The sequence below is a fragment of the Pristiophorus japonicus genome, chromosome 1 (assembly GCF_044704955.1).
Source record: "Pristiophorus japonicus isolate sPriJap1 chromosome 1, sPriJap1.hap1, whole genome shotgun sequence".
In the NCBI taxonomy this organism is placed as follows: Eukaryota; Metazoa; Chordata; class Chondrichthyes; family Pristiophoridae; genus Pristiophorus; species Pristiophorus japonicus.
In genome coordinates, this window is record NC_091977.1 from 256,259,695 (window position 1) to 256,285,995 (window position 26,301).

The 26,301-nt window shown below is 44.6% G+C and overlaps 1 protein-coding gene across 10 annotated transcripts in view; it reads left to right on the forward strand.

Annotated features, from left to right (window-relative positions):
• Positions 1-26,301, forward strand: part of LOC139270052 (multiple PDZ domain protein) — a 401,342-nt gene that overhangs the window by 67,576 nt on the left and 307,465 nt on the right. For all 10 annotated transcript variants that reach the window (XM_070888410.1, XM_070888412.1, XM_070888415.1 and 7 more), the window contains exons 4-5: positions 21,632-21,856; positions 23,152-23,291. In XM_070888410.1, the coding sequence (XP_070744511.1) occupies positions 21,632-21,856; positions 23,152-23,291 (365 nt within the window). The remainder of the gene's footprint in view (positions 1-21,631; positions 21,857-23,151; positions 23,292-26,301) is intronic.

Here is a 26,301-nt window from a genome sequence, read left to right on the forward strand (position 1 = left end):
GCCAGCCTTCAATGACTGATGTACCATGACACCCAGGTCTCATTGCACCTCCCCTTTTCCTAATCTGTCACCATTCAGATAATAGTCTGTGTCTCTCATTTTACCACCAAAATGGATCACCTCACATTTATCCACATTATACTTCATCTGCCACGCATTTCATCTTGGCCTTTATTGCAAAGGGGATGGAGCATAAAAGCAGGGAAGTCTTGCTACAGCTATACAGGGTATTGGTGAGGCCACATCTGGAGTTTTGGTTTCCATATTTACAAAAGGATATGCTTGCTTTGGAGGCAGTTCAGAGAAGGTTCACTAGATTGATTCCCGGGATGAGGGGGTTGAGTTATGAGGAAAGGTTGAGTAGGGTGGGCCTCTACTCATTGGAATTCAGAAGAATGAGAGGTGATCTTATTGAAACGTATAAGATTATGAGGGGGCTTGACAAGGTGGATGCAGAGAGAATGTTTCCACTGATGGGGGAGACTAGAACTAGAGGGCATGATCTTAGAATAAGGGGCTGCCCATTTAAAACTGAGATGAGGAGAAATTTCTTCTCTGAGGGTTGTAAATCTGTGGAATTCACTGCCTCAGAGAGCTGTGGAAGCTGGGACATTGAATAAATTTAAGACAGAAATAGACAGTTTCTTAAACGATAAGGGGTTATGGGGAGCGGACAGGGAGGTGGAGCTGAGTCCATGATCAGATCAGCCATGATCTTATTGAACGGCGGAGCAGGCTCGAGGGGCCATATGGCCTACTCCTGTTTCTATTTGTTATGTTCTTATACTCAGTCTAGTGCCCTGTGACTTAGCTCACTAATGTTATTTACTGCAGGATGGGGGGCAGGGGCCCATGGCTGGGATACTGCCCGGGGCCCGAAGCACCCTAAATCCATCCCTGTTTGTGTCATATCTTCAAATAATTAAAAAAAATCTTTTGGCTTTTTGACCAATTTAGCAGATGTAAAAACATACAACAAAATATACTTTCAGTGAACACTACTAAATGTCAACTTCATGGACCCATTACTGGATGAAGTTTCCCTGAGTTTGAATTCCTTTTTAAAAAAAAATTATCATCCCAGCTTGATTTCATAGGTGTAACCAGCCTCATTTGGCACTATTCTCCCTTGTCTTGAGTGGTCCTGTCCTCTCAATGGATGATTTGGCATCAGCACTGGACACTATTCACTACAGGTATGACATTCGAAATCCGGAAACCTCGGGACTGAGGCCGTTCCGGATTCTGGGTATTTCCGGATTTCGGAATGCCTTTGCCTGGGTCGAGGAAGGTAGGCAGTGGGGTGTCGGTCGGGCCGTTGGCGTTCTGGGGATCGGTTGGGTCGTGGGGGTGGGGGGGGGGGGCGCGGGATCAGGGGTGCTGGTCGGGCCAAGGCCCGGTGAGGTTGGTCGGGCCGCCGGAGATCGGGGGTGTCGGTCGGGCCGCCAGAGATCAGGGGTGTCAGTCGGGCTGAGGCCGGGTGAGGTCGGTCGGGTCGGGGGTGTTGGTCGAGCCGAGTCCGGGGGAGGTCAGGCCGAGACGAAGTTGGGCGGCCGGAGGTCGGGCCGAGGCCAGGGGAGATCAGGCCGAGGCGAGGTCGGGTGGCCGGATGTCGGGTCGAGGCGAGGTCGGGTCGAGGCCGGGTGAGATTGGTCGGGCTGCCGAAGATCGGGGGTGTCGGTTGGGCCGAAGCCGGGTGAGGTCAGTCGGGCCGCTGGAGGCCGGTGGGTGTTGGTCGGGCCAAGACCGGGGCAGGCCGGGCCGAGGCGAGGTCGGGTGGCTGGAGGCTGGGCCAAGGCGAGGTCGGGCGGCCGGAGATCGGGTCGTGTCCGGGTGAGATTGGTTGGGCTGCCAGAGATCGGAGGTATCGGTCGGGCTGCCGGAGGTTGTAGATTGGGTCGGGCCGAGGCGAGGTCAGGTGGCTGGAGGTTGGGCCGAGGCGAGGCCGGGCTGAGGCGAGGTCAGGTGACCGGAGGTCAGGCCGAGGCGAGGTCTGGTGGCCGGAGGTAAGGCCGGGACTAAGGGAGGTTGGGCTGAGACAAGGTTGGGCAGCCGGAGGTCGGGCCGAAGCGGGGGAGTCCGGATTGCGGGTCATTTTCCGGTTTCTGGATGACCCCGCCACGGATCAGCTCAGTGTCCGGATTCAGGAACATTACGGATTCTGGAACTCCGGATTTTGGATGTCGCACCTGTATTGCTATTGCCACTGGAAAATTCACCCTTCTGGTACCTCGTCATTGTACTAAAAATTTCCTTTCAGCTTTGCTTTGGCATTCCACCTTAGAGACATTGGCTGGAATTTTCCCATTGTATAGCATGTGGGTTTGGGAATGGGGCAGCGATTAAAAGCGCAGAATCGACAGTGTCTCGGGAACCTGCTGATTTTCACATTTAACTTGGGGGCGTTTCGAGGCATGCCATGGCCCCGCTCGGGAAAGGCAGGCGACCTCATTGAGGTCATTAACTGCTCGTTTACGGACCTTTAACTGCCTTTTTAACCTCCGGTTTGAGCTTTAACATGTTGCACACGGGATTCATGCACCTCGGGAACCTCGACTGTGAAGGGGAGTCGGAAGCTCTGCCCATTGAGCAAGTTCATTAAGGGATGGCTGGAAAAAGCACAAATACTGACATCTTACACCTGCTTCCGTGCCTAAGCTAAAGATTCCTGCTGACACCATTTTCTGCATAGATTTAGCTTTCAGGAGTTTTCAGGTTATTTCTGCAACCTCGGAAGCCACTCTCACCACATTGCTAGTCACTATAACTACATTAAAGATTGTGCCTCTGATCTCTACTTTACCTGCCATCTATTAGATCAGCATAGGTGCCGCTTATACTGTCTCATCCTGGACCTCCGAATCCGACCAAGATAAGCCCCAGCACCAGCAACCACAACAGCAGCCTTCTCCTCAGCGACCTGATGCTCCACAGGACTGCATCACAGGTGATACCCCCAACACGGTGTACAGGCAGAGGATGAGCTTCCTGGACATGAGTGAACAGCACTGCTTTCGGAGCCTCCAGCTATCGTGCCAGATTGTCGCAGAGCTTTGTAGCTTGCTGGAACAAGACCTGCTGCCCAGAGGACCTGGTGGAATGCCTTACCAGTGGTTGTCAAAGTCACCACTGCCCTCAAACTCTTCACCTCGGGCTCCTTCCAGGGATCTGCAGCAGATGTTTGCAGGATCTCGCAGTCGGCCGCCCACAGATGCATCACACAGGTGACCGATGCGATGTTTCACAAGTCAGCCAATCATGTAAACTTTGTCACTGATGAACCCAGTGATACTGAGCGGGTGCTGGGCTTTGTAGCTCTTGCTGGCTTCCCACAGGTGCAGGGCGTCTTCGACTGCACACACACTGCCCACCAAGGCACCCCCACATCACTTAGGAGTGTTTGTGAATCACAAGAGCTTCCATTTCCTCAAAGTGCAGCTCGTCTGCAATCATAAAAAGATCATCATGCATGTATGCGCCAGATTCCCTAGCGGCTGTTATGAATCTTTCGTGCTTCGCCAGTCCACCCTCCCTCAGCTCTTCGCACCTCCAAACAGACTTACCGGCTGGCTACTTGGAGACGAGGGCTATCCACTGAAGGCGTGGCTAATGACATCCCTGAGGAGGCTAAGCAATGAGGCCGAGAAATGTTATAATGACAGCCACATGTCCACCAGATCTGTCATAGTGCAAGCAATCGGATGTGCTTCAGATACTTTGACAGATCTGGAGGAGCCCTTCAGTACACACCAACCAGGGTCTCCAGAATCATCATGAGATGCTGTGTGCTGCACAACATAGTGCAGCAGCAAGGATCGGAGCTGCAGAGCGTACATGCTCTTTGGAGGAGGAGGAACCGGAGATAAAGATGGCACCAGCAGTGGCGGACATTGCTGTCTAGAAGGTATCGGGGAATCTTGGCGTAGCATTCTGTCTGTGACTCCATGACCCACACAAATCTCATTAGTATGCACCAATTTGTAGCTCTCCCAAACACCTTTATCTTTCCTGCAACAACCTTCAATTGGGATGTGAACAAGGCGGCTTTAAATATCAGCGTTGAAAACGAGTCATCTGTGCCGTCAGCAGACTCGCTCCATTTAATTGGACTGGGAAACCCACATGACCTTTACAGTTGATGAAATTGAGTTAAATGCGCAGTGCAGAACGTGCTGTTGAAAAGTTTTGGATGGCTACACGGACCGCACGCACCCACCCCAATGTTCAGGTAAAGATTCCGGCCATTGAGTGGCATTACGTTGAGCAGCATTGAAAAGAAAACCAGAAGCCCCTCCGTAGGACATAGAGACCCATGAGTTGAGCCTTTGTCCCTCTTGGGCTGTTCTCGTGACATCAATGACAAGAAGCATGCACGAGCAACTCTATAAGACGAGTGGAGGTTGAGAGTTCAAATTGGTAATTCCTCTGGAGCCACTCAACACCAAGAAGTGCCTTGGCATGTTTTCCTACGTTAAAGCTGCTATATACTGTATATATAATTTGTTGTACATTTTATATGAGCTGGAAATGCAGATTGCTGATTTATGAGTTCAACTCCTCTTTCCCTCAAACAAATTCCTGGTTCTTAGCATCCACATTTTTGGATGGGATACAGCCAGATTCACAAGAATGATACCAGAGATTAATGGGTTAAATTTTGAGGACAGGTTCCATAAACTTGGATTGTATTACTTTGAGTGTAGAATGCTGAGGAGCAATCTAATTATAAGAACATAAGCAGGAGTAAACCATATGGCTCCTCGAGCTTGTTCCGCCATTCAATAAAATCATAGCTGATCTTTTCCCTCAACATCATTTTCCTGCCCTATCCCACATATTCCTTGATTCTCTTAGTATCCAAAAGAACGGCTTTAACTTGATAAAGGGATTCGATAGTGTAGATACAGAGAAACTATGTCTTCAGCTGGGAGAACCAGGGGGCATAGTCTTAAAATGAGAGTAAAGCCATTTAGGAGTGACATGAAGCATTTTTGCATCCAAAGAACAGTGGAAATGTGGACACCTCTCCATTTCACAATCCCATCTGTGGCTGCTGGGTCAATTGAGAGTTTCAAGACTTCTATCAATATATTTTTGTTAGGTAAAAGAGTATCAAGGGATATGGATCAAAGAAGGGTAAATGAAGTTGAAGTACAGCTCAGCTATGATCGAATTGAATGGTGGAACAGGATTGAGGGGTTAATTTGGAGGAGCTGAAGGTCAATCTTGTTTCACTTTGTGCATTTGGGCAGTGTGTTGATATGAGAGAGGAATAAGGAGGAACTGATGCTATCCAGTTTGTTATGTTTAAACCTTGTGTAAGTATTAAATCAGAAGGACAACAATGCAGTAGGAGTTGCTTGCTATCCAGGCAAGGGATGCAAGGAATTTAGTTTACAATTCGAATGGAATTCCTCTCTATGAAACTGCAGGCTGTTGAGATAAGACACATTCCAGACACTAGTTTTTGACCAGTTGAAATTTCTGTTCCGTAGCTCCATTGCACATTTTGTTCTGTGAAATGTTGCACTTCGAAAATTGAAAGAACCATGCCCAAAGAAAAAATTGAAACCACTAGAGGGAGTCGACATCTGAAATCTGAAATCCTCGGGACCCAGTTCATTTGTTCTGTGAAATGTTGCACTTCGAAAATTGAAAGAACCATGCCCAAAGAAAAAATTGAAACCACTAGAGGGAGTCGACATCTGAAATCTGAAATCCTCGGGACCCAGTTCATGCTGGTTTTTGGGTTTTTTCCAGATTTCAGACAAGAAAATCAATAGGCTGAAATCCAGAATCCTCGGGACTGAATCTGTGCCGGATATCGGGTTTTGCCGGATTTTGAACCTTGGCGCCCGCCAATCCTCCGCTCCTCGCTGCTCGCCGAAATGTCCAGTTTTCGGACATTTCCAGTTTTTGGAGTTCCGGTTTCGGGATGTTTCACCTGTATAACTCTTCAGTATGATGTTTTTATAGAGATAAAATTAGCAGCTTGTTTATGATTATCCAGCTGTTTTGAACTCTATGAAAAACAACCCATTATTTGAATCACTATGGACATCCATTTTATATGAGCAGACATTAGTTATGTATACTTCAGCAGGACAGCAATTAGTGCTCTTAATCTTAGGCATACTGATAAGTACAATCTGATGTGCACTATTTTTACTACCTGCAACCTTCTTCAGCATGCTGTTACATGTCATCAATGTTTAAAAACTATACATTCAAAGAAAGTCCAAAAAGACCTGACTATCTAATTTCAAGTTACCTTGTAGATTCATTTGAGACAGTACTATATTATATAGAATTTGCACCGCAGAAACAGGCCATTCGGCCCAACTGGTCTCTGCAGATGTTTATGCTCCACACAAGCCTCGCCCCACTCTACTTCATCGAACCCGATCAGCATATCCTTCAATTCCTTTCACCGTCATATACTTATCTAGCTTCTCCCTAAATGCATCTATGCTACTCGCCTCAACCACCCCATGTGGTAGCAAATTCCTCATTCTAACCACTCTTTCTGCGTAAAGACGTTTCTTCTGAGTTTTTTATTGGATTTATTGGTGACGATCTTATCTATATTGAAATTCATTTGCATTTACACACCCATTCTGCAAGTTTATTAATGTCATCATCTACTTCTGATTCCTGAGTCCAAATTGTTTATGAAAATTGTTTATGAATAGTGGTCCCAGTATCAAGCCCTGTGAAACTCCACTTCCCACCTTACTTCAGTCTGAGTAAATACTTTTAACCCCTACTCTCTCTTTTCTGTTTTGTGTCAGCTTGCGATCCATTCTGCTACTTGTCTCCTGACTCCATTAGTCATGAGTCTACTCTGAGGCCTCTTGAAAATCCAAATATATTGTAGTTAGTGCGCTACCTTTATCCACTCTTTCTGTTACTTCTTCAAATAATTCAGTAAGGTTGGTTGAGCATGACCTCTTTTGGAATTGTGCTGACTTCTCTATCATATTTTTGGTATCTAGATGTTTGTTTATTACATCTTTGATTAAAGATTACAACATCTTTCCTACCACTGACATTAAGCTGGATTTGTTCTATCTCCCTTTTTAAATGTAGGAATAACGTTCGTTGACTGCCAGTCCTCTGGCACTAGTCCCTTTTCTATTGAATTATATATATATTAGTGACTCTGCTATCTCTTTCCTTGCTTCTTTTAATATATGCAGATGCAATCCATCCGGACCTAGGGTTTTATCCTCTCTGTTTGATAGTTCATCAATTATTTCCCTCTTTTTTTATCTTGGGGCCGAAATTCACTGTCCCTGAAGGGATAGTTACCGTGGGATTTGGGCAGCCGATTGAAAAAATCGAAAGACCGCCGCGTTCAGTTGTTTTTTCCTCCCCGAGCCATATTCAGCTCAGGGGGGGATTCCAGCGGTGCTCATGGCAGGGTGAAGCCGCGGTAAAGGTAGTTGTGCAGCGGTGACCTCAGCAGCGTGCAGGCTGCTGGGAAGCAGCCACACCAGCGATACTGAGCATCAAAAAGGTAGGATTTTCCCCAGCAGTGCCCCACGCGCCCTATTTCAGTCGGTTCTCAAAAGCGACACCGCTGGTCAGGTCCATTTTTTCATTTTCGTTTCTCAATAAGGTAATACCAGGGATGAGGGGCTTTAACCATGAACGTAGTGTAAATAAATTGGAGCTCTGTTCATCGGAACAAAGAAGGTTAAGAGAAGATCGGATTGAGGTCTAAAAATTGATGAGTTTTGATAAGGTAAACGAGGAAAAAAATATTTCCACTGGTCAGTGAGTCATTTATTATAAGGCATGAATTTAAGATCATCACTTTAAAAAAAAAATGAGGGGAAAGGGTAGGCAAACTCCTTTAGAAACATAGGCCCCAAGTTTCCACACGCGGCAAAACAGGTGCCCCTCCGAGCTGGGCGCCCGTTTTTCGCGCCGAAAACGGCGCCTGAAAAAAAATGCGCTATTCTCGAGCGCTTTGCAGTTCGATGTCTGCTTGGCGCGGCGCACAGGGGGTGGAGCCTACCACTCGCGCCGATTTTGTAAGTAGGAGGGGGCGGGTACAATTTAAATGAGTTTTTTTCGTGCCGGCAACCTTGCGCGTGCGCGTTGGAGCGTTCGCACACGCACAGTCTGAAGTAAACATTGGCACTCGGCCATTTTAAAAAGTGCTGCAGAAAAAGTAAAAATTTGTTTATTGAACCCTTGCAAAGGCTTGCATTTTAATTTTCTTGATATTTTCCGTGTGTGAGGGTGAGGGAGTGCATTCTGTAATTAAAGATAGACTGTGATAAACGGGACACATGCACTTGTTTGAGACTATTCAAATTCTTTGTAGCTGTTCAATTTTTAACATTTTTTAATAAAACCACATTGCCCTTCCATGATCAGCACTGAGGCTTCTTGCAGCTTTCTCCCCCTGCCGTCCGTCGGGCCTGACGGCAAACGGCTGCCTCAAGTACTGAGGCTTCTTGCAGCTTTCTCCCCCTGCCGTCCGTCGGGCCCGATGGCAAACGGCTGCCTCAAGTACTGAGGCTTCTTGCAGCTTTCTCCCCCTGCCGTCCGTCGGGCCCGATGGCAAACGGCTGCCTCAAGTACTGAGGCTTCCTGCAGCTTTCTCCCCCTGCCGTCCGTCGGGCCCGATGGCAAACGGCTGCCTCAAGTACTGAGGCTTCCTGCAGCTTTCTCCCTCCCTCCCCCTGCCGTCGGTCGGTCCCGACGGCAAACGGCTGCCTCAAGTACTGAGGCTTCCTGCAGCTTTCTCCCTCCCTCCCCCTGCCGTCGGTCGGTCCCGACGGCAAACCGCTGCCTGAAAGGCCTGCCTGAAGCACTTTCACACAGGTAGGAACATGGTTTATTTAATCTTTCCTTTGCTCATAAATTTTTATTCAAGTTGGATTTATTTGTATAAGTATAACTAAGGATTTATTGTAGAATTTAATGACTTCCTTTCTCTCCACCCCCCCCCCCACCTCGTTCCCGACGCCTAATTTGTAACCTGCGCCTGATTTTTTAATGTGTAGACATGGTTTTTTCAAGCCTACAAAAATCTTCACTTGCTCCATTCTAAGTTAGTTTGGAGTACGTTTTCACTGTGGAAACTTTCAAATCAGGTGTCAGTGGCCGGACACGCCCCCTTTTGAAAAAAAATTCTGTTCAAAAATGAAACTGTTCTACCTGACTAGAACTGCAGAAAACTTAAATGTGGAGAATTCCGATTTCTAAGATACTCTGTTCTCCACCAGTTGCTCCTAAAAAATCAGGAGCAAATCATGTGGAAACTTGGGGCCATAGGAATTGTTAGACAAAAAAAGACTAACGTCTATCCACTTCGACTTCTACTGTCCTGGTAGTTGCTGCGAGGTACCCAGGAAGCAGCCATGTTTCCTTCATTCTGCGACAGACCAGTGTGCCCGCCCTTTTCACCAGCCTGTATCAGGATTGCAGTTGGCTGCTTGGGAACAAGGGATATCCCCTGTCCACTTGGTTGCTCACTCCACTGTGGAACGCTCATGACGCTTATTGTGCCACCAGGTACATCATCGAGCAGTGCATAGGCATCCTTAAGCAGAGTTTCTGGTGCCTGGACCGCTCTGGTGGCACCTTGCAGTACTCCTCAACGGGTCTCCATAACCGTCGTGGTCTGTTGCATGCTGCACAACCTGGTCATCATGAGGGGACAGCCGCTGGAGGTCGAGCCAGCAGTACCACCTGAGGAGGAGGATCCCCTTCGCCACATCGCAATCCTGGAAGGGAGTTGCAGCTGCGTCTCATAGCTCCTCGCTTCAGATAATCCCATCCACACACGACCCTTCTGATCCCACATTTAATCGCCATCGCAGTAAGTGCCGTAATGCAGAATTGCCCACTCCCAGATGAAACACCTGGCCAGATATATGTGCCAAAAATAAAGATTTATCACATTATCCAAATCACTGCAAAAACAACAAAGAACAATATTATACGGTAATAATGTTTTACCCCTGTTCTCACTTTAACACCTGTTACGCATGACTACCGTAACACTGCCTAACTGTCATCCCTGTGGCTGCATCATGGGTCCGGGAAGGCTGCTGTGGTTGTTGTCTGGGACCTACAGCTGTCCTTCCACCTGGAAGACCTCTGGGTCTGGAAGGGCCATGTGTAGACTGGCCAGCACCCTCCTGGGAAGGTGTGTCCTCAAATATATGAAGGTGCCTGACACCTCCCCTGCAATCTCCCTCCATGCATTATGTACTGGCGCTCTGCCAGGTCTCCCCATGTCAGAAAACAGTATTCTTCTTCTGTCCTCCACGCCGTCCATCAGTGTCTTCAGTTCCATATCAGTGAGCCTGTTGGCTCTCCTTGCACCTCTTGCACCAGCCATCCTTCCAACCTCCTTCCAGCTTTCCAGCAGTACTGAATTTTGGGCCCCTTATGTCTTGATATATTTTTAATCACTTCTAATGTCATATCTGCTATTTTTATCTGAGTTTATCTTGTACATCCCTTAGTGACCCTATGCCTATCATGATTTTCCTTTGTTATTTATGTGTCTGTAAAATACTTTACTATTTATTTTTATATTCCTTGATCGTTTAATTTTGTAGTTCGTATTTGCCTTTTTTGTGATGTTGGCTCCAGTCTCTTAGTGGAGAACCTTGAGTGTTGGTGAAATAAATTTTAATAAAACCAGAGGACATAGATTTGAAGTAATTAGCGGGAGGTTTAGAGGAGATACGAGGGGAAATGTCTTCACTCAGAGGGTAGTGCACTGCCTGAAAGGGTGGTAGATGCAGAAACCCGCACCACATTAAAAAAATACTTAGATGTGCACATAAAGTGCCGTAACCTACAGGGCTACAGACCAAGAGCTGGAAAGTGGGATTAGGCCGGACACAATGGGCCGAAATAGCCTCCTTCCGTGCTGTAAATTTTTATGATTTTATGAAAACGACTGGAAATAAAACACAAAAATACAATTTCTCAGTTATTTTCCCTTTGGACCGCCATATTCAGAGGAATCCATTTGTAGTGATCAGCCATTTTTGATCAAAATTTGCTTTCTGAAGCCCATTTATATGTTCCCATTTATAGCAACCTGGTAGTTCAGTTGTAGTGATCACTTTAATGGCAGTTCCCCTTTGTTGAAAGATAGTTTCCTCAAATGCAATCTGCACAATCTAGTATTTGAATGTTGTGAAATTAATAATGGACTGCTAGTTACATTTATAAATAATAATTATTTTTAAAAGTTTGTTTGATATTTCAGCTTCTACCGAAATCCCATGCATATGTCCCAATCTTTATTTCATTTTCTGTTTTTAAAAAAAAAAAATTATTTCATGGTTTGCTGTCTGTGAGAATTTTTCAATGTGATTGGCTGCTTAGACAGCTTGATGACATGACTGATACTGAACTCTGGAGATTTCCTACAGCTAACGCTATAATCAGATTAACAGCGAGAACGTTAAAGTTTTTGCCACAGCGATCGCGAGATTGCTGTGGGCAGCTTTCTTCGAGGTCAGTGGTGCTCGCCGTTGCTTCGCCGCTGACTGCAATCCAGGCCATTGGCTTTGGGATATCTTGAGGTCATGAAAGATGCTATATAAATGCAAATCTTTATTTCTTTCTTTGCGCCCCAGTTTCTTTCCAACCTGACATCAGTATTAGTCTGCTCTCCATTTCTTTCTACACTTCAAAGTTCACATTAGCTGTGAAGCACTTTGGAATATCCTGAGGTTGTGAAAAGAGCTATATAAATGCAAGTTATTTATTTCTATTTAACTGTTTAATTGTAAAGGATTCCAGGAGTGGTTCAGTGTTCAGCACTTGAAAACAGCTGAGAAATGCTCTGCTATAATGCTGGTTTTGGGCCAAGAGCATTGATTGGAACAACATAAAAGCACTAACATTTTAAGTGGCAAATTGGGACGAGAGAATACTGAGCACTGTATCATCATTGCAGAACATAGCATGAATAATTGATCAGTTAAAATCATGGTTTGCTACCTCCTAATATGCTGATGGCCGACTAATAATTTGATCGAGTGCGGGATTCTACTGTAAATCATATTTAAATGTTCTATTTTTTCAGATTTTGTTTACTTTTAGCAATTTTATTTTCACCAGATTTGGGGTTTTCAGTGTTTAAGTTTTCTTTTAAGAAAAGGAAATCGTGTTTAACAAATTTATCAGAGTTTTTTGAGGATGTAACTAGCAAGGTAGATAAAGGGGAACCAATGGATGTTCATAGAATCCTAGAAATTTGCAGCATAGAAGGAGGCCATTTCAGCCCATCATGTCGGTGCCGGCAGATAAAGAGCTATCCTGCCTAATCCCAGTTTCCAGCTCTTGGTCCGTAGCCTTGTAGGTTACAGCACTTCAAGTGCACATCCAAGTACTTTTTAAATGCGGTGAGGGTTTCTGCCTCTACCACCCTTTCAGGCAATGAGTTCCATACCTCCACTATTCTCTGGGTGAAAAAATTTTCCCTTCAAATATCCTCTAAACCTCTAACCAATTACTTTAAATCTATGCCCCCTGGTTGTTGACCCCTCTGCTAAGGGAAATACATCCTTCCTATTCACTCTATCTAGGCCCTTCATAATTTTATACACCTCAATAAGGTCTCCCCTTAGCCTCCTCTGTTCCAAAGAAAACAACCCCAGCCTATCCACACTTTCCTCATAGCTAAAATGCTCCAGTCCAGGCAACATCCTTGTAAATCTCATCTGCACCCTCTCTCGTGCACACACATCTTTCCTATAATGTGGTGACCAGAACTGCATGGAGTACTCCAGCTGTGGCTTAACTAGTGTTTTATACAGTTCAAGCATGACGTCCCTGCTCTTGTATTCTATGCCTTGGCTAATAAAGGCAAGTATTCTGTATGCCTTCTTAGCCACCTTATCAACCTGGCCTGCTATCTTCAGGGATTTGTGGACTTGCACTCCAAGGTCCCTTTGTTCATCTACACTTTTCAGTGTCCTACCATTTAATATGTATTTCCTTGACTTGTTTGCCCTCCCCAAATGCATTACCTCACACTTCTCTGAATTGAAATCTATTTGCCACTGTCCTGCCCACCTGATCAGTTCATTGATATCTTCCTGCAGTCTACAGTTTTCTTCTTCATTATCAACCACACAGCCAATTTTTGTATCATCTGCAAACTTCTTAATCATACCCCCTACATTCAAGTCTAAATCATTGCTATATACCACAAAAAGCAAAGGACCTAATACTGAGCCTTGCAGAACCCCACTGGAAACAGCCTTTCAGTCACAAAAACACCCATCAACCATTACCCTTTGCTTCCTGCCTCTGAGCCAATTTTGGATCCTACTTGCCACTTTGCCTTGGATCCCATGGGCTTTTACTTTCATGACAAGTCTGCCATCTTAACAAAAGCCTTGCTAAAATCCATATACACTACATTAAACGCACTACCCTCATCGACCCTCTTTGTTGCCTCCTCAAAAAATTCAATCAAGTTAGTCAGATATGACCTTCCCATAACAAATCCATGCTGATTGTCCTTGATTAATCCATGTCTTTCTCACTGAAGATTTAGCCTGTCCCTCAGAATTTTTTCCAATAATTTTCCCACCACCGAGGTTCGGCTGACTGACCTGTAATTAGTCGGTCAATCCCTTTCTCCCTTTTTAAACAAAGGTACAATGTTAGCAGTCCTCTGGCACCACACCAGTTGCCAGAGAGGATTGCAAAATCAGGTGCCATGAGATCTGCATTTGAAAAGCAGTGCTGCTCTAATAAGTATCTTCCTATCTCAAATATTTTTGAAAGTTGACAAAAAAATTGGCAACAAATTCAAATTTAATGATACAAGGAGAGCTACATGTTAACATGCCTCATGTATACAAGGCAGTTTATTGCATTGATCATAAAACAATAATTTGTGGGAAAGGTATGTTGATAAAATGATCTTTGCAGCTATTTACCATGTGTGAAGTGGGAAGCTATCTATTATTATCTATTATTCGGCTAACATCTCTGTGCAGAGAGCAATGTGCATGACACTTCTGGACCAATGAGGAGATGGTAGTAATTATTACTTGTGCTTCAATGAAGTAAAAGACAGTAAGAAATGCATTGGAAGAAATGGTATATTTTATGTGCCTTTATTATAATGCTACAGTTTCTTTGAAGCCAATAGAAAAGAAAGTCAGACAGTGTGCAAATGGGCTGCCGTTTTGTTCTCCTGACCATGACCAATTTCACCTGCAAAATTCCTCATGCGCTAGCACCTGGAATGAGACAGCCCCAATTCATTTCAAATAGGATCCTTATAACACACTTGTAGATAGACATCCATCCATTAGTCTGAGCAGAATTTGAACCAAATTATAACACAGAAACAGGCGTAGGCCATTCAGCTCCTCGAGCCTGTACCACCATTCAGTTAGATCATGGCTGATCTGTACTTCAGCTTATTTTCCCATCTATGTTCCATATCCCTTGATAACCTTACCTAACATAAAACTATCTATTTCAGTCTGTAAAATTTCAATTGACCCAGCATCCCCAGCTATTGGGGGAGGGAGTTCCAAATTTTCCACTACCCTTTGTGTGAAAAAATGCTTCCTGAATTTTCAAATGGCTCAGCTCTAATTTTAAAATCATGTCCTCTTATTCTAGATTCCGCCACCAGAGGAAAGAGTTTCTCAATGTACCCTATAGAATTCCTGAATCATTTTAAATACCTCAAATAGATAACTCCCCAACTGTCTAAACTGAAGAGAATAGAAGAGGAAGAACAACAACTTGCATTTATATAGTGTCTTTAACATAGTAATACATCCCAAAGCAATTCACAGGACTTTTATCAAACAAAATTTGACTCCGATCCATGTCAGGAGATTTTAGGACAAGTGATCAAAAGTTTGGTCAAAGAGGTGGATATTAAGGAGCGTCTTAAGGGAGGTAGAGAGGCGGAGAGGTTTAAAGAGAGAATTCCAGAGCTTAGGGCCTTGGCAGCTGAAGGCACGACCGCCAATGGTGGAGCGGTGAAAATCGAGGATGCACTAGAGGCCAGAATTGGAGGAGTGCAGAGATCTCGGAGTGTAGTAAGGCTGGAGGAGGTTGCAGAAATGGGAAGAGCTGAGGCGATGGAGGGATTTGAAAACAGGGATCAGAATTGTTAAATTATGGTGATGCCGGACCAAATTTATACAAGCCAAGTTTATACAACCTGTTCTCACTTTTGAACTTCAATTCCCTTGGGATGAAGACCAACATTCCATTAGCCATTTTGATTACTTTTGTACCTGTTTCAAGTAAATTGGATAGACTCTGAAAACGGGCACAAGAATTGTGATGCATGTGCCTGCGCCCGTTGATTGAAATGTAAGCAGCACGCCATCTTCGTGCTGCCTGCTCATTAGCAAGAGTCCTGTGCAGCCAGTACTCTAACTGTGCTCGCTGCATGCAGGGGATCCTAAATTGTAACTTCCTTGCACCACTAAAAGCTAGCCTGCACCTCTTAAAAGAGAGGTACATTGTGGCTGGAGCAGGTGCTGGGAGTTGTGCAGGAAGTGAATCTGACCTGGGAAACAGTGAAGAATTGGTATAACATGGGGGAGAGCGGTCTCCACGGTTTTTGGATGGTGTACTGGAGCTCTTGGTGGAGGAGGTGGAAAGTAGGAAAGATGTCATGTATCCACAGGGTCCCAGGAGGTTCTCCAGGTCAAAAGGCAGTGGGAACAGATAGCGTGGTGTTCACTGCCAGGAATCTAGCTCTCAGAGCTGGATGCAGTGCTGCAAGAAGTTCAGTGACCTCACACGAGTGGCCAAGGTCAATGCATCTTAAAATGCAATATCCCACCAACTGCACCACTAGATTCAGACGCTCCTCAATTCACCACATCCCCATCTCTCATCTACCAACATTCTCTATCACTCAGGACTCCTACCTAACATTCATATGCTCCATTGCACCCTGAAACACTTAACACTGCTGCAAGCCTCACACCCACATCTCACAGCTCGCACACACTGCCAGTTATTTAACCATGACCATCACATCACCCGACCAGATTGCATGACACTCACTGACGCACTTCCCTCTCTTGCAGGACAAGTTGGCGCACAACCGGAGGCAGCATGAGCTAACTGGAGGGGGACAGGCGCACCGACATGTCCTAACCTCCATGGAGGAAATGGTACTAGCCATTGCTGAGCCCGTGGCTGGAGGCGGGGCTGAATCAATTGAAGATGACAGTACCCTCATGCTTAATCCTCCTTCTCACATCCCATTTCCTCCTCATCCCACAATTTCTTCTGACTTACAAGCTATAGATGATGTAAGCATTCCCCCCTCCCCTCACCACAATCTTTTGCCTTTCTCTTTTTGGATATCCAAGAAATGGAACCTGGCCAGGCAGTGGAGGACAATGATGATGAAGATACACCGTCACTTGATTTCACGCTCGCAGCCACTAGCTCAGATACTGACACTGCGATTATCTTAGGGTTGCAATTTTCCAATCCAAAGACACAATTCCTGAATCTGAAGAGCTTTAGAAAATGATGCACTTATTTTTACAACACCCTAGTGTGGAGACCATCAGGTCCTGGAGATGTGTCTACTCATTCCTTTATTTTCTCCATTGCCATTTTTAATAACTTCTATTAAATCCACTAAGTTGTTTTCCGTGACTTATTTTTAGGTTCCCTTGTACTGCTATTATTTTGTTCTCTTCCTCCACTGTGAAGACGGATACAAAGTATTAATTTAACAATCCTGCCGTTCTCTTATTATCCATTTATATGTTATATTTGACCCTGAAATGAATTTCCAGCCACATATCCGTGGCATAACTAAAACCGCCTTTTTCCATCTCCGTAACATTGCCTGCCTCCGCTCCTGCCTCAGCTCTTCTACTGCTGAAACCCTCATTCATGCCTTTGTTACCTCTAGACTTGACTACTTCAAATCACTCTTGGCTAGCCTTCCACATTCCACACTACGTAAACATAGAAACATAGAAAATAGATGCAGGAGTAGGCCATTTGGCCCTTAGAGCCTGCACCACCATTCAATAAGATCATGGCTGATCCTTCACCTCAGTACCCCTTTCCCACTTTCTATCCACACCCCTTGATCCCTTTAGCCATAAGGGCCATATCTAACTCCCTCTTGAATACATCCAATGAACTGGCATCAACAACTCTCTGCGGCAGGGAATTTCACAGATTAACAACTCTGAGTGAAGAAGTTTCTCCTCATCTCAGTCCTAAATGGCCTACCCCTTATCCTAAGACTGTGTCCCCTGGTTCTGGACTTCCCCAACATTGGGAACATTCTTCCCGCATCTAACCTGTCCCGTCCCGTCAGAATCTTATACGTTTCTATGAGTTCACCTCTCATCCTTCTAAACTCCAGTGTATAAAGGCCTAATTAATCCAGTCTCTCCTCATATGTCAGTCCAGCCATCCCTGGAATCAGTCTGGTGAACCTTCGCTGCACCCCCTCAATAGCAAGAACGTCCTTCCTCAGATTAGGAAACCAAAACGGAACACAGTATTCCAGGTGAGGCCTCACCAAGGCCCTGTACAATTGCAGTAAGACCTCCCTGCTCCTATACTCAAATCCCCTAGCTATGAAAGTCAACATGCCATTTGCCGCCTTCACCGCCTGCTGTACCTGCATGCCAGCTTTCAATGACTGATGAACCATGACACCCAGGTCTCGTTGCACCTCCCCTTTTCCTAATCTGCCACCATTCAGATAATCTGTCGTCGTGTTTTTGCCACTAAAGTGGATAACCTCACATTTATCCACATTATACTGCATCTGCCATGCATTTGCCCACTCACCTAACCTGTCCAAGTCACTCTGCAGCCTCTTAGCATCCTCCTCACAGCTCACACCATCACCCAGTTTAGTGTCACTGCAAACTTGGAGATATTACACTCAATTCCTTTATCCAAATCATTGATGTTTATTGTAAATAGCTGGGGGTCCAAGCACTGAGCCCTGCGGCACTCCATTAGTCACTGCCTCCCATTCCAAAAAGGACCCGTTTATCCCGACTCTCTGCTTCCTGTCTGCCAACCAATTCTCTATCCACGCCAGTACATTATCCCCAATACCATGTGCTTTGATTTTTCACACCAATCTCTTTTGTGGGACCTGTCAAAAGCCTTTTGAAAGTCCAAATACACTACATCCACTGGTTCTCCTATGTCCACTCTACTAGTTACATCCTTAAAAAATTCCAGAAGATTTGTCAAGCATGATTTCCCTTTCATAAGTCCATGCTGACTTGGACCGATCCTGTCACTGCTTTCCAAATGCGCTGCTATTTCATCCTTAATAATTGATTCCAACATTTTCCCCATTACTGATGTCAGGCTAATTACCCGTTTTCTCTCGCCCTCCTTTTTTTAAAAGTGGTGTTACATTAGCTACCCTCCAGTCCATAGGAACTGATCTAGAGTCGATAGACTGTTGGAAAATGATCACCAATGCATCCACTATTTCTAGGACCACTTCCTTAAGTACTCTGGGATGCAGACTATCAGGCCCTGGGGATTTATCGGCCTTCAATCCCATCAATTTCCCCAACACAATTTCCCGCCTAATTAGGATATCCTTCAATTCCTCCTTCTCACTAGACCCTCGGTCCCCTAGTACATCGGAAGGTTATTTGTGTCTTCCTTCGTGAAGACAGAATCAAAGTATTTGTTCAATTGGTCCGCCATTTCTTTGTTCCCTATTATAAATTCACCCGAGTCCGACTGCAAGGGGACCTACGTTTCTCTTCACTACTCTTTTTCTCTTCACATATCTATAGAAGCTTTTGCTGTCAGTTTTTATGTTCCTGGCAAGCTTCCTCTCGTACTCTATTTCCCCCCTCCTAATTAAACCCCTTGTCCTCCTCTGCTGAATTCTAAATTTCTCCCAGTCCTCTGGTTTGCTGCTTTTTCTGGCCTATTTATATGCCTCTTACTTGGATCTAACACGATCCTTAATTTCCCTTGTTAGCCACGGTTGAGCCATCTTCCCTGTTTTATTTTTACTCCAGACAGGGATGTTCAATTGCTGAAGTTCATCCATGTGATCTATAAATATTGAGTTCCCAGCCTTGGTCACCCTGGAGCCATGTCTCTGTGATGCCAACTACATCATATCCATTAACTGCTATCTGCGCAGTTAATTCGTCCACCTTATTCCGAATACTCCTCGCATTGAGGCATAGAGCCTTCAGGCTTGTCTTTTTAACACACTTTGCCCCTTTAGAATTTTGCTGTAATGTGGCCCTTTTTTGTTTTTTGCCTTGGGTTTCTCTGCCGTCCACTTTTACTATTCTCCTTTCTATCTTTTGCCTCTGTCTCCCTTTTATTTCCCTCTGCCTCCCTGCATAGGTTCCCATCCCCCTGCCATATTAGTTTAACCCCTCCCCAACAGCACTAGCAAACACTCCCCCGAGGACATTGGTTCCGGTCCTGCCCAGGTGCAGACCGTCCAGTTTGTACTGGTCCCCCCTCCCCCAGAACCAGTTCTAATGTCCCAGGAATTTGAATCCCTCCCTTCTGCACCACTCCTCAAGCCACATATTCATCTGAGCTATCCTGCGATTCCTACTCTGACTAGCACGTGGCACTGGTAGCAATCCTGAGATGACTACTTTTGAGGTCCTACTTTTTAATTTAGCCCTAAATTCATCTCGTCGGACCTCTTGAAGTCATCCAAAACTCAGCAACCCGTGTACTAACCTACACCAAGTCATGATCACCGATCACCCATCACCCCTGTGCTTTCTGACCTACATTGGCTCCCAGTTTAAACAATGCCTCGTTTTCAAAATTCTCATCCTTGTTTACAAATCATTACATGGACTTGCCCCTCCGTATCTCTGTAATCATTTTCAGCCTCACAATCCCACAAGATTTCTGCGCTCCTCAAATTGTGGCCTCTTGAATATCCCTCATTATAACTGCAACCATTGGTGGACGTGCCCTCAGCTACCTGGGCCATAAGCTCTGGAACTCCCTCCCTAAACCTCTACGCTTCTCCACCTCTCTTTCCTCCTTTACGACGCTCGTTAAAACCTACCTCTTTAAACAAGCTTTTGATCATCTGCCTTAATTTCTTCTTTGGCTCCGTGTCAAATTTATCTGTTTGTCTGTAACACTGTTGTGAAGTGCCTTCGGACTTTTTACTATGTTAAAGGCGCTACATGAATAAAAGTTGTTATTATTATAGACTCACCTGCAGCCATCTTTAATGGTCCAACATTTTCCTTTACCAGTCTTTTTCTTGTAACATATTTATAAAACTTTATAAAACTTTTACTGTTATCTTTGATTCTAGAGGTGAAAAGCTATTAGTCATTGCGTCACCTCCACATCAGGTATTGGCGTTTAACAAAGAATGAACCGGTTTGGAAAACAAACGTCGCTATGCATTCGTAACAGCGGCTACGATGGTAATGGGAAGAGGAGTTTTGGTTGATGTACTCAGATGAGATTTGGTATTCTCAATTGGAATTTCCAATGCCACTTATCTGTATGCTAAATGTAACAATCTTGAGGAATTTCTGAGCCTTGTCTGCTCTTGGTTTGTTGTGCCAGGATGTACAGGTGCAGCAGAATGTTCCGGAATCCAGACTCCGGGATGATCGGTGGCAGGTCGTCCGGAATCTGTAAAATATGACCTGATGACCCTGCCGACCTCGGGGCCCCATCGCTGCCTAACCTCGGGCCTCGCCTCACCGCCGCTCGCCTTGCCCGGCTCGACTGACCGCTGCTGCCCTTACCTCGGGGCTTCCTCGTCAGCCTGCCCGACGGCCTCTTTAGCGGTGCCCGACCAACGATGACCTCCTTGGCGAGGCCCGCCCAGCCGACGACCTCCTTGGCGGGGCCCGCCCAGCCGACGACCTCCTTGGCGGGGCCCGCCCAACGACGACATCCTCGATGGGGCCCTGCCCGACTACCTTCTTGGCGGGGCCCACCCACCTAACGACCTCCTTCGCGGGACCCGCCCAACGATGACATCCCTCAGTGGGGCCCGCCCAACAATGACATCCTCGGCGGGGCCGGCCCGCCGACATCCGGCTCGTTGGGGCTGGACGGCCCGAGCTGCTCCTCGGCGGGAGTTTCCCCACCAACCCCCCCTTTTCTGATGTTCCAAAATCAAGAAATACCCGAACCTGGGCTCGGGTGCTTCTGGTTTCGTGACGCCAGGAAGCAAATTGAAAGTCCGGAAAAGCCCAGAATCCAGAATGGCCTCGGTCCAGAGGGTTCTGGATTTTTGGCACTGCACCTGTAATGGGATTTTTGAATTTGTGCACTGGCTGATGCCATCATTACTCCCTGATCATTCTACATTCTGTCAATTGTAGTTTCAGTTTTTACTGAACATTACTGTCAAACTTAATGAAAAATTCCAATGTCTTAAGTTAGTAGCTTTTAAAATTTCTCAGTCAGGTTTGTCATAAGAGTATTCAGTCCTAAGCGGTCATTTTTGTGAAATAAAAACAGAAAATACAGATCTGGAAAGAGAAGATGTAGGCTAATGCTTTGGATGTTGATCCTTCGTCAGAAATTGTTTTATTTCAGATTTCCATCTTTATTGTCTGTTCTATTTGTGTAGTTTTGTGACATTTGTACCTTTTTTTTTAAATAGGTGAACATCATGCCATCTTGCAAAATTCCAAGCATTGATCTTTCTCAAGCCGTTGGCTCACCTGTAACTTTGGTTTCATCTCCATTAAATGAATCCTACATGATAGCTCAACAGAATGGAAGTAAAGAAACCGAACATGAAGCTGCAGTGCAGCCTGGCTCTCCTCATTTTAATGGCAAGGAGTCCAATGAAGAGTTTGAGCAGATTTTGAGAAAAATGGCCCATGTAAGAGGATGATCCTATGTAATCCTTCATGTTGTTGTTAGACATTTAAAGACCTATTTAATGAATGTAATTTCAAAATAGCTTAATTTCAAAATGTTCACATGTTTACTGACCAAATGGTTTTCCCTTTACTATGTTTTTGATTTGTATTGAAGTAACTAATGAGGTAGAAATTCCGATGTCCCGGGCCCGTACGGAAAAGCCGGTTTTCAGCGCGCGGCGTAAACATCTCGGGAGTGAGGATGACATATCTGGAGCGAGGACATTTCTTGGGCAAGATTGCAGGATTTACGCATATCTTGCCCAGCAAATGTCCTCAAAAATCTTGCGCCTGAAAAAGCAGGCGCATAGCCTACTTTTACAGGCGCAAGTGTTTTAAAACATACAAAAACACGATAAAATTAAATTATAAACACACAGTTTATTGTTAAAAACCCTCCCCACTATGGTAAGTTTATTTTTAACCGTAATTAATAAAAACTTTTTAAAAAATCGGGATAGTATTTTATTTTTATAAGACATAATAACTTTAATTTCAATTAATTTTAAATATTGTGATCTGTTTTTTATTTTTTATTATATGGTGTGTTTGGTTTTGTTCCAATTAATAGCACTGCGAACTTGTAGATAGGCGAGTCCCAGTGCTATTAATGGGAACCTATGAATTACTTACCTGATTGGTTGAGCAGTCACACGTGACTACATCTTCTGCGTGGGACGGGAGCATGCTTCGCAGCATGGGAAGAGAAGGCCTCCCCATCGGAAATCAGAGCGGCTCTGAGACCACCAGGTAAATTCGATAAAAATCTCCAGCGAGGAGGCAGTTGCCCGCGGGAAGACCCCCAGAGGAATTTCTGGGCCATTATTTTTATTACTTACTGAATCATTGTCTTGTGTAGGTGTCAACTAACACCTGGAAATGTTAAGGGAAAGGCTACTGACAGGAGTTTCATTATTAAATATTCTCATTCTTTTTCTTTTTAAAAGAAGGTGGTATTTTTTTTACCTGTTGGGAGATTCTGTTTTCCAGTCATTTCAGATGTCAGCTCACGAGCCATTCCATTAACATGGCTTGTTTGAAGTAGCTCTATACCGTCGATCTTTGGACTACCCTTGAGGTTGTTCTGGACGTGCTCAAGCTGGAATATTTTCCTGCAGCTGAGCGCTGCTTTACCATAGGAAATTTTTAAATATAGGTGAACATATTCCTTTTGAAGAACTTTTGTTTGGATATAAATGGTTATGAATTAGAAAATGTGTTTCTGTTAATAATGACCAGAATCTCCGTCCCTTAGGGCCGTCCTATTGAATACATAGATCTGGTGAAACCTGCCTGTGGTGGTTTGGGATTCAGTGTAGTAGGACTTAAGAGTGAACATAAAGGAGAACTGGGGATCTTTGTCCAGGAAATCCAAGAGGGCAGTGTGTCAGCAAGGTAAGAACTTTGAAGTGATTGCTTTCAACATTAGAGCTGTTTTTCTCCATGTAAATATCATAACTATTGACTTCTAGTTCTTAAAAATATGCTACTCATCCTTCAGAGAGATGGACACCAGGATGTGGCATTAGAAAGGAGAAACAAAGGGCACAAGGGATTGGGAGAGACGGATAGCACTACAGAAGAAAATAGTAAGGTGTTAGGTGGGGTCAGACTAAGAGAGGACACAGGATGATCTAGGATAGGTTTACAGTGTATGCATGTGAACGCACGAAGCACAGTAAACAAGGTTGGTGAGTTGCAGGTGCAAATAGCCACAAGGGAATATGATGTTGTGGCAATAACAGAGACCTGGCTCAAAAAAAGGCAGGATTGGGTATTAAATATTCCTGGATATAGGGTGTTCAGAAAAGATAAGGAAAGAAAGATCGGAGGTGGTGTGACAGTATTGGTTAAAGAGAATGTTACAGTGCTGGAGAGAGAGAGGATGTCCTGGAGGGGTCAAGGACAAAATCTATTTTGGTTAGAGTTAAGAAATAATTGAATGCCATTACACTACTAGGTGTATTTTATAGGCAACCAACTAGTGGGAAAATTATGGAGGAACAAATTTGCAGAGATAATACAGAGAGGTGCAAAAACTATAGAGAAATGATAATGGAGGACTTCAACTATCCTAATATAGACTGGGATAATAGTGTCAAGGGCAGAGAGGGGAAGAATTTCTGAAGTGTGTTCAGGAAAACTTTCATGATCAGTATGTTTCTGGCCCAACCGGGAAGGAGGCATTGCTGGATTTGGTTCTGGGGAATGAGGTAGGTCAGGTGGAGCAAGTGTGTCAGTAGGTGAACATTTAGAGAACAGTGATCATAGTATTATAAGGTTTAGATTAGCTATGGAACAGGACGGAGCAATCTAGAGTAAAAATATATAATTGTGGGAAGGCAAATTTCAGTGGGATGAGAACGGATCTGGCCTGGGTAAATTGGAATCAAAGATTGGCAGACAAAGCTGTAGTGGAACAATGGGCTGCCTTCAAAGAGGAAATAGTTCAGGTACATTCCCACGAGGGGAAAGGTAGGGCAACTAAAGTCAGAGCTCCCTGGCTGATGCAAGAGATAGAGAGTAAGATGAAGCAGAAAAAGAGCATGTATGACAGATGTCAGGTCGAGAATTCATCTGAGAATCAAATTGAATATAGAAAGTTCAGAGGAGAAGTGAAAAATAAAATAAGAGGGGCAAAGAGAGATTGCAAGAATAGAATGGCAGCTAACATAAAAGGTAATCCAATAGTCTTCTATCGGCATGTAACTAGTAAATGGGTAGTAAGGGCCAATTAGGGACGAAAAAGGAGAGCTACGCATGGAGGCAGAGGGTATGGCTGAGGTACTAAATGAGTATTTTGCATCTGCCTTCAAGGAAGAAGATGCTGCCATAAACATAGTTAAGGAGGAGGTAAAGGAGATACTGAATGGGATAAGAATTGATAAAGACGAGGCACTAGAAAGGCGGGCTGTACATAAAGTAGATAAGTCACCAGGATCGGATGGGATGCATTCAAGGATGCTAAGTGAAGGAAGAAATCGCAGAGGTACTGGTCATTATCTTCCAATGCTCCTTAGAAATGGGGGTGGTGCCAGAAGACCGGAGAATTGCAAAACCCAGCAACTATAGGCTGGTCAGTGTAACATCGGTCGTGAGGAAGCTTTTAGAAACAATAATCAGGGACAAAATTAACAGTAACTTGGACAAGTGTGGCTTAATTATGGAAAGCCAGCACAAATTTGTTAAAGACAAATAGTGTTTAACCAACTTGATCGAGTTTTTGATGAGGTAACCGTGAGGGTTGACGTGGTGTACATGGATTTTCAAAAGGCGTTTGACAAAGTGCCACTTAATAGGCTTGTCAGCAAAGTTGAAGCCCATGGAATAAAAGGGACAGTGGCAGGATGGATAAGAAATTGACTAAGTGACAGGAAACAGAGAGCAGAAGGTATACAGTGGTGTTCCCCAGATGACACAAAACTTGGAAGTATAGTGAACAGTGAGGAGGATAGTGATAGACTTCAAGAGGACATAACAGGCTGGTGGAATGGGCGGACACGTGGCAGATGCAATTTAATGCAGAAAAGTGCAAAGTGATACATTTTGGTAGAAAGAATGAGGAGAGGAAATATAAACCAAAGGGTACAATGCTAAAGGGGGTGCATGAACAGAGAGACCTAGTGGTATATGTGTACTAATCGTTGAAGATGGCAGGACAGGTTGAGAAAGAGGTTAAAAAAGCTCAGGGGATCCTGGGCTTCATGAATAGAGGTATAGAGTACAAAAGCGTGGAAATTATGATGAACCTGTATAAAACACTGGTTCGGCCTCAACTGGAGTATTGGGTCCAATTCTGGGCACTTTAGGAAGGATGTGAAGGCCTTGGAATGGGTGCAAAAAAGATTTACGAGAATGATTCCAGGGATGAGGGACTTCAATTTCATGGATAGACTGGAGAAGCTGGGGTTGTTCTCCTTAGAGTAGAGAAGGTTGAGAGGTATTCAAAATCATGAGGGGTCTGGGCAGAGTAGATGGAGAGAAACTATTCCCATAGGCGGAAGGATCAAGAACCAGAGGACATAGATTTAAGTTGATTGGCAAAAGAACCAAAGACGTCATAAGAACATTTTTTTTTACACAGCGAGTGGTCAGGATCTTGCACTGCCTTGAAAGGGTGGTGGTGGCAGACACAATCACTGCTTCCAAAGGGAGTTGGATAAGTACCTAAAAGAAAAAAAATTACAGGGCTACAGGGAAAGGGGAGTGGGACTAGCTGAGGTGCTCTTGCAGAGAACTGGCACGGGCGCGACCAGGCTGAATGGCCTTCTTCCGTGCTGTAACTATTCTATGATTCCTCTGAAGCACTTTCATAATTCTTAATTGTAAAATTAAAAGACAACTAAACATTCAGGAACCAAATTGATAGATCAGACTTAATGCAGTTAACAGTTAGTGGTGGGGT